The sequence below is a fragment of the Colobus angolensis genome, unplaced genomic scaffold, assembly GCF_000951035.1.
Source record: "Colobus angolensis palliatus isolate OR3802 unplaced genomic scaffold, Cang.pa_1.0 Scaffold144, whole genome shotgun sequence".
Lineage (NCBI taxonomy): Eukaryota > Metazoa > Chordata > Mammalia > Primates > Cercopithecidae > Colobus > Colobus angolensis.
In genome coordinates this window covers 221443-230808 of record NW_012114533.1, presented here as the reverse complement: position 1 = coordinate 230808, position 9366 = coordinate 221443, and the positions used below count along the sequence as shown (strand labels likewise).

At 42.0% G+C, this 9366-nt stretch overlaps 1 protein-coding gene across 2 annotated transcripts in view; it reads right to left on the bottom strand.

The window, feature by feature from the left end:
• Positions 1–9366, bottom strand: part of SERPINB6 (serpin peptidase inhibitor, clade B (ovalbumin), member 6) — a 24206-nt gene extending 14840 nt beyond the window's left edge. Inside the window, exon 1 of one of the 2 annotated variants that reach the window (XM_011935463.1) lies at positions 9092–9366. In XM_011935463.1, the coding sequence (XP_011790853.1) occupies positions 9092–9132 (41 nt within the window). In that variant the 5' untranslated portion in view covers positions 9133–9366. Of the gene's footprint in view, positions 1–4323; positions 4419–9091 lie in introns of those variants that run through there. The other variant, XM_011935464.1, reaches the window with a different exon arrangement.

The window sequence follows — 9366 nt, the reverse complement described above, 5'->3', positions numbered from 1 at the left end:
GGCCCAGGACATAAAAGCCGCTCCCGGCGGGCACGCTGAGCGCACTTCCTTAGCCCCCACTGCTGTAGGGACTGCAGGAACTCTGCCCGAGAGCTTGCCCGCCCGACCCGCCTACGTCCCGCCCACTGCCCTCCCACTCCCAGGCCCAGGACATAAAAGCCGCTCCCGGCGGGCACGCTGAGCGCACTTCCTTAGCCCCCACTGCTGTAGGGACTGCAGGAACTCTGCCCGAGAGCTCCACCGGGCGACTCTCTCGGCCTCCTTTGCCGGAGGCTGACAGACCTCACCCTCCACACCTTCTTCCCTGAAGCTAGGTGACCACAAAAATAAATTTGCAGTTTTGCTCCTAGCCTTGCCTACTTGCTGGTCCTTTAATACTCGCCCTGGTGAGCCTGGAAAGCAAATCAGTTTCCTGGAAAGCAAATCAGTTTCTTAGAAAGCAAATCAGTACCCTGGGCAAATCACTTGACTTCTGCTATCAGTTCCCTCTCTGTATGAGGAAAAGCATATACCAGATAATCTGGGTTCCCTTCCATCTCTAACATTCAATAATTGTTAATACCAAATGCAGAAAGAAGAGCAAAAATGTAGCTCAATTTTCAAAGCCCACAATGAGGTCAGTAATGATATTCCATTTCTTAGTTGAAAACACTGCTTACAGCCGTGAAAGATAAAATTCTACCTATGCCTTACATAAAAATTGCTGAGCAAAAAAGAAACAATAAATCAAGGATGTCCTAGAGATTTAGTTTTCTTAGCAGAAACTGTTAATCATTAAATAACTGAATACCCTACTCCTGATAAATACCCTTCCACCAAACAGCAAGTGATACTACCCGTGCTTCCTTAACAAGGTCAGAACTACCTACTTCAGCAGCCACCAGCACAGTTGACGATAAAACATTAGTCCCTTAATTCCCCAAACAGGAACAAGATAAAAATATCTGTCATCCCATCCTTGTGTAACTTTGTTCAGATAGTTCTGGCAAAGGCAAATACAACTCATGAAACATAATGAGAAAGGAGATTGTCAGAAAGGAGATAAAATGAGCGTAGTTAGCAAACAATTTGATGATCTACCCGAAAAGCAGCCAGAATCAGTAAAATACTCTTAAAGCTGAAAAACAATGGAGTAAACTGGGGTTCAAAAAAATTGGAAAAACAGACCCCAGTAGAAACACGTGCAAAGGACATTAACGATTCTACCCCCAAAAAAGAAAGACAATAGCTAATAATTATATTTAAAAGTTTCAACTTCAGAAAAAAAGATTCCACTTTTTTGATGTATACTATGTGCCAGGTCCACACTGAAAGACCCTTACCCTCTGACGTAGCTGCTGAGAACACCTGTGTTTTACAAGCAAAGAAATCTGTCTCCAGAGGACCCATGGCTACAATGGCAGAATGAGGGCTGGAAGCCAGGACTGCATGGCTCTGCAGTTCACTCTCTTAACACAATGGTGCACGGCCTTCCCAAAAAGCAATGGTGGAGAGTAAATTAAAGATGCCTTTTCAAACCGTGAACCTTGCAAATACAAAACCGATTCATGCTAATACTAACAAAGACAGGCAATGCTTCTCACACCATGCAAGTAAAACGGAGGCAGCAGGGACAGGGCTTGGCCCATACCCACTCCCATATTTTCCATACATCCCCCATGCCATCACACCTGCCCACCGTGAGACCACGCAAACCAGGGAAGGAAACAAGAGAAGCCACGTTCCACCCCAAATCTTACCCAAGGGAGCTACCCAGGAGAATGATGATCCTGACCTCTTGCCTTGCTCTATTACTAAAATCCTCTCCTCAGGGCCTCATCTGCCATGCCCTGATCATGACACATCTGTGCTAACATGATGTTTCACGGTGCCTGCCACTAGCGTGTGTAATGCTGCTGACACACCTCATGACTATTCATGTCACCCTAAAACAGCAGGAACACCTGTCCCGAGGGCCAGCCCGGGAACTCTTGCCCTTGTGCCGCTGCCCTCCTGCTCCAGCAGAAGCCCAATAAAGTCTTGTCTGGGACACTTTCTCTGCCTCATGTCAATTTCCATTGCATGAGAATCTAAGAATCCATGATCAGTAACAATACTTTAAATTGGTACACCAGTATTTCCTGAGTATAATTTAGAATCATGTAAAAAATAAAAGTAAAATACAATAAAATGAAGGAAGAAAAGAAAACGTCATGAAAACATTCAGACTATCTGAATTAAAAATTCCACTTTTAGGAATTTCACTGAAGGTAAAACTCACAGGTTTGGTACCTAATAAAACATTATGTACAACATTATGGGATATAAATAGGGACATTCATAATAAAAATCAGAGTAATGACATGGGAATATATAAGATTACATAAAAAAATAAAACTATACGTACAATTTAACCTTATCCATGTAAATTAGGGAAAAAGGTAAGTGTAGACATCATTTCTAGACAGAATGGGGGAAATACAATACACTAAATGTTTCTGAGTAAAGGTAATTTTTATATTTTTTATATTTTTCTGGATTTTCACATTTTCTATAGCATATCATTTCTGGAGGGGGTTGGTTAACTCTTCTTTTTATGAAATTACTATATATACATTCAGTTTAAAAATCAGGTAGTGTTAAAAGAGACGTTATAAAAGACAGTAAGCTCCTTCTCAGCCCTCCCAACTCCCCAGAAGCAATCACCTCCACTGCTCTTTCTTCTGGTGTTTACACCATATTTCTATATAACACGTGTATACTACTATCTTTGACCTAATAACTTTATCATGTTTTATTTTATGTATTTATTTATTTTTATTAGGGTAGGGGTCTCACTCTGTCGCCCAGGCTGGAAGGCAGTTGCATGACCATAGCTCACTGCAGCCTCAAACTCCTGGCCTCAAGCAATCCTCTAGCATCAGCCTCCTAAAGTGCTGGAACGACAGGCACCTGGTCAAATTCTAGACATTATCTATTGCCTTCCTAATCTACAGGCTGAGGGCCCGGTCCCTATCTACAGGTTTGCTTTATTATCATTAAATAGCATTCGATGCTAAGCCAGGTGGTGGGATGGGAACCCATTTACTTTTTCATGTAATGCTGATTTGCCTTATATTAATAGTGCCTTCCCCCCTTTCCTTAGTTTCCTATGTACTATGTATTTTCAAATTCTCCCCAAATGTTCTACAGGTCAGTCAAACCCTTTCAGTAATTTTTTCATATGCTTTGACATAAGGAATAATCTACCAGCTGCATTTTCCTCTCCCTCCGTCTGTCACCATGCTGCTGAGAACAGGCGACTTTCATGCCAAAGAGAAATTTTCATAGACAGGGGACAAGTTTCCCTATTATAGTACATGGCCAATTTATAGTTTGGCAGGCTGGTCAGACTAATTTTTTTTCTCAAACACAGCACATTGCTTACAGGGCAAAGAAATTAGTTTTTCTTATTTAAGTGTTGATGACATTTTAATATGTCTAATTTTTTAGTGCTTTATGCAAACTTACAAATTGCACAAACCTTAGTAAACTTTTGAACTTCTACAAATCCAATAAATCAAGACATACAAATCTAGTAAGCTAGCTTCTCCTAAGACCTTCAAACAGTACAATGATTACAAAACTTATTTCTATACCTGTACTTACGTCTAGCAAAAGGTATTCATTAATATCACAGATTTAATTATTTTATCTTTGTTATACTTTCCTATTCCTTTCCTAAGGTAATAGTAATGCTTATTTTAATAGTTTCCTATGGGGAAAATTAATCTTATGGGGTTAAATCCTAAGGGACCGTCCCTTTCTGTAAAAACAAAGTGGGGCTCCCTGGTTCATGGTCTTTGAACGTCACAGCTGTTTCTCAGCACAGGGCACGCACTCTTTGACGCCAAACGTATCTGCTAGTTAGGGCCGCTTTGAGCTCCAATCCTGCCTTCACTGGGATTTTATAAGGCCTCAACCAAACACCAGGTTTCAGTGTCTTGTAGCCTGATGTCCTTCCTTAAAATGAAATACGGAGTTACCTCTATATGAGTTGCATAGACCAGTGTTCTATGGTGTAACTTGGCCTTTTTGTTGAATGTTTAGGCCTTTAAGTTGGTGTTGACAACTACTGTGTTAGCCCAGGAAGTGACAGTAACTAAACTTTTCACATGGCAACCCTAGACACAGTGCAAACATTACTAAATTCTGTCGTGCCTTTTTAAAGCTCGTCTTGCTTGCCTCATCTGACCTTATTAATGGGCTTGGGCTTTTTACAAATAATATATTTCACTTAGCTGATGTTTGTTTTCTTCTTGCTCTAATTGTCCTCACTTGGCTGGTGGGAACCTCTTTAGTTACTTTCCCTCTAAACACCCTTGGTGTGCATGCAGGGGTCCCCAACAGGTCCGTCTGTGGTCTGTTAGGAACTGCGCCACACAGCAGGAGATGAGCAGCAGGTTGAGCAAACATTACTGCCTGAGCTCCACCTCCTGCTAGGTCCGTGGCAGCGTTAGCGTCTCATAGGAGTGTGAACCTATTGCGAACTGTGCGTGTAAGCGATCTAGGTTGCAAGCTTCTTACGAGAATCGAATGCCTGATGATCTGAGGTGGAACAGTTTCATCCTGAAACCATATCCCCAACGTCATCAGTGGAAAAATTGTCTTCCATGAAACCAGTCTAGTCCCTGGTGCCAAAAAGTTTGGGGACTATCGCTTTAAAGCAACAGCAAAGTCTTACCAAACCATTTTAGATTTTTCTAGTCCAAAGACTAGATATTACAGGTGCACACCACCATACCCAGTTAATTTTTTATTTTTTTGTAGCGACAGGGTCTCGCTTGGTGGCCAGGGCTGGTCCCAAACTCCTGACCTCAAGCTATCTTCCCACCTTGGCTTCCCAAAGTGCTGGGATTACAGGCATGAGCCACTAAGCCTAGCTTGGGAAAAAATTATAAGGCACTTGCTGATTTCCTCCAGACTGACTCTCTGTTTTCTTTTTCTGTCAAGTACAAATTTCTTAGACTGATCTCATCTGGGACTTCCCACCTTTCTCCATGCTGTGACACACACAGAAAATGATATTTGTATGTCACTTTGAGGCCAGGCTACTCACCCCAGAGGTGACTGGTGCAGAGCTCCAGCCACCCAGACTCCCCGAGTTGGAGGGATCTGTTAACATGCCCAGGGCACAACACCCACACACAAGTTAGAAAGTTCTGCTCTGGAAGATTGAAACTGGACCCCTTCCTTATATACACCATATACAAAAATCCACTCAAGATGGATTAAAGGCTTAAATGTAAAAGCCAAAACTATAAAAACCCTGGAAGACAATCTAAGCAATACCATTCTGGACATAGGAACAGGCAAAGATTTCATGACAAAGATGCCAAATGCAATCACAACAAAAGCAAAAATTGACAAATAGGATCTAATTAAACTGAAGTGGTCCTGCACAGCAAAAGAAACTAGCAGCAGAGTAAACAGCCAACATACAGAATGGGAGAAAATATTCACAAACTATGCATCTGACAAAGGTCAAATATCCAGCATCTATAAGGAGCTTAAACAAATTTACAAGGAAACAACTCCATTAAAAAGTAGGCAAAGGACATGAACAGATACTTTTCAAAAGGAGACATTCATGCAGCCAACAGGCATAAGAAAAAAGGCTCAATACCAATGATGATTAGAGAAATGCAAATCAAAACCACAGTGAGATACCATCTCACGCCAGTCAGAATGGCTATTATTAAAAAGTCAAAAAATAAGAGATACTGGCAAGGCTGTGGAGAAAAGAGACCACTTACGCACTGCTGGTGGGAGTGTAAAATAGTTCAACCACTGGGAAAAGCAGTGCGGTGACTCCTCAAAGAAGTAAAAACAGATCTACCATTCAATCCAGCAATCCCATTACTGAGTACACAACCAGAGGAACAGAAATCCTTCTACCATAAAGATACATGCATGCGAATGTTCACTGCAGCACTATTCACAACAGCAAAGACATGGAATCAACCTAAATGCCCATGAATGGCAGATGGGATAAAGAAACTGTGGTACATACACACCATGGAATACTATGCAACCATAAAAAAGAACGAGATCATGGGTTTTGCAGAAACGTGGATGGAACTGGAGGCCTTTATCCTGAGCAAACTGACACAGGGGACAGAAAACCAAACACCGCATGTTCTCACTTATGAGTGGAAGCTAAATGATGAGAACGTGGATACAAAGAGGGGAGCAACAAACACTGGGGCCTACCAGAGGGTGGAGGGTGAAGGATGGGAGGAGGGAGAGGGACAGAAAACTGTTGGGTACTAGGCTTAGGACCTGGGTGATGAAATAACCTGCACACCAAATCCCTATGAGTTTACCTATGTAACAAGCCTGCATATGTATCCTGAACCTAAAATGTAGGTTTCAAAGATTAAAAAGAAAAAAAAAAGAAATCATATAAATGAATGTTCTGTTCTGACCTTATTCCCTCACTTACATTTTCCATCATGACATTTTATTCCATTTTGCCTTCTATGCTAATTCTTTGGATACCACAATTACAGTTTATTGAGTCTTCCATTCCCTGTGCTGCCTATCTCTGGGGTCCTTTTGTTATGGTGAGTGGTGTTTGCTTTATTTTATTTAGGTCTTTCTTTCATACCTGGACTTTCCAAACATTCCTAACAACCCTTGGATGTCAGTACACAGTTAAGAAGAAAACACAAAACAGTGCTGGAAGCTCTGTTTACATGGACAGGACATGTCAGCTGGGAGCTTCACTGCAGTGTGCTCAATGGATCAGTGCTTTTCTGTCCAGGAACCAGTAAATTGGAGAACTCTTTGGTCTGGCTGCTGGTGGTGTTCTGGAAGGAGAAGGGGTGGAAGCAGATGGGGGTCGGGGGCTTCTACTGGATCTCTAATTCCCTCATGTCACCCCACTGCCTCCCCACAGCGCCTGCAGGACCCTGAGTTTGAGCATTTTCATTATCACTTTGCCATAATGCATAAACATTGAACAATTAATCATAAAAAAGATTGGAGAAATCCAAATCCTAAAACGAAAGAAAAATAAATCCACGTTTAAAGTTTACCACTCAAGATACTCCAAATATCAACAAATTGTAAACAATCTAGGGAGACTTTTTTATTGGGGGCTTTCTCTTATCCTTTCAGCAAACGTGTGAGTAACAAGGATGCCTGTTTCACAGTCACACTGCAAACTAAAGACCTGTCAATGGCTTTTTAAGGACCTACTTCTTTTTTTTTTTTTTTTTTTTTTTTTTTTGAGGCAGAGTCTCGCTCTGTCGCCCAGGCTGGAGTGCAGTGGCCGGATCTCAGCTCACTGCAAGCTCCGCCTCCCGGGTTCCCGCCATTCTCCTGGCTCAGCCTCCTGAGTAGCTGGGACTACAGGCGCCCGCCACCTCGCCCGGCTAGTTTTTTGTATTTTTTAGTAGACACGGGGTTTCACCGTGTTAGCCAGGATGGTCTCGATCTCCTGACCTCGTGATCCACCCGTCTCGGCCTCCCAAAGTGCTGAGATTACAGGCTTGAGCCACCGCGCCCGGCCAGGACCTACTTCTTTAGCTTCAGTAAATAAGATAGCTAAGTGTCCTCATATATATATATAATATATATGAGTACACATGTATATATATATACATAGACAAATATTTATACAAAATTCATTACATTTCAAAATTTTAAAACTATACCTTCTAAAAATAAAAAATGATATTTAATCACAGACATAAAAACTGGATATTAAAGTCTTATTAATGAACAATTTTATGTATTTTTTAAACAAGCCTAACAAATCTATTCTGGCATCACTTTTTTTTTCCTGTAGCATCACCAGTAACTGAGCAATGTTCACAATTGATTTTATTCAACTGATCAAGTCTTAATATTACATTTTAGGTGTCACTATTGAATTGTGCTTCTCAACTTCCATTAAGGATGCCTTTATTTCCTACTAAATTTAACCATTTAAAGATTGGTTTAATGGAAACTTGGACTTCCTGCTTTGTCCCTCTGTTTCCTTGTGCAGTGTATGTGTATGTGTGTGTGTGTGTGTGTGTGTTGTGTGTGTGGGGGTTTAATATATCTAAGCAGTCTTAGTCTAATATATCTAATCAGTCTAATATACCTAATCAGACTAATATATCAGTCTAATAGTCTAATATATCTAACATATAAATGGGAGTTAAACATTATTTTCAGGCCAGGTGCAGTGGCTCACATCTGTAATCCCAGCACTTTGGAAGGCTGAGGCAGGCAGATCACGAGGTCAGGAGTTTGAGACCAGCCTGGCCAGCATGGTGAAACCCCATCTCTACTAAAAATACAAAAATTAACCAGGTTGGAGCCCAGGAGGTGGAGGTTGCAGTGAGCCAAGATCGCACCACTGGACTCCAGCCTGGCAAAAAAAAAAAAAACAATTATTTTCTTTCTTTGGATGCCTTAGCCTAATCCCAAGTGCAGTAAGCCTGGAAATGGAAGGTACGTGGTCTTCCATGGCACCGTACAACATCTGCTTGGATGCCCTTATGATTACATATATGGAAAAGAATGTTGATTCTGTTCATTCTAATTTCACTCTACCGTTACTGGTCTGTGTTAACTGTTTCATGCTGAATTGTAACAAAATGCATTGGAATTGGCCGTAACTTAAAATACTTAGTTTACATAGTCGAGTATGACCACAGAACTTTTCTGTTTGGTGGCACCACATCACAATGGATGCAATTACTCAGATACGGTCCTGAAATGAGAACACAAGCCATCTATGCTGATAACAGCAGTCATTGGTGTTAATCCCAGCACACATAACAGCCCCAGCAATACAAGGCCGGCCCAGGACCTTAACTAGAAGGTCACTGAACACATGAGATCTCATCTCACCAGGCCTGACCCACAGCAGAAAGGATGCAGGCAGCTGCAGGGCGTATCCCTGTCATTAGGCACAAGGGCATCCCAGAAAGCAAAAGCGCCCAAAAAAATGGACTCAGGTGCCCCCTCGCATCTGAGTATTCGGACAGCATGTCAACATTAATTATTAATTTTCTGTACCTCAGTTTTCCAAAGCCAAGCTTTAGGACAAAAAAAAAAGAAGTAAGAATATAACTTAAATGTCAATTTGTAGTTTCGTCTTTGCCTTGAAGACATCAAAGCTCGTAATAGTTTGCCTGTAGGAAGTTTAACTCAAACACAGAGCGGTAAGGAGATCCGGGCTGGTCCACACGATTGTCTCCACCGGTCTGGGCGACCTGGAAAGCGCTGCGGAATTGGCCAAGCCCAGCACGGCCAGTCCAGGGAACACACGCAGGGGGCCCGGATGGCAGCGTTCGGCGCCGATCCCTCGGCCTCTCTCCGCCTCCCGACACTCGGCGCCCCAAGACT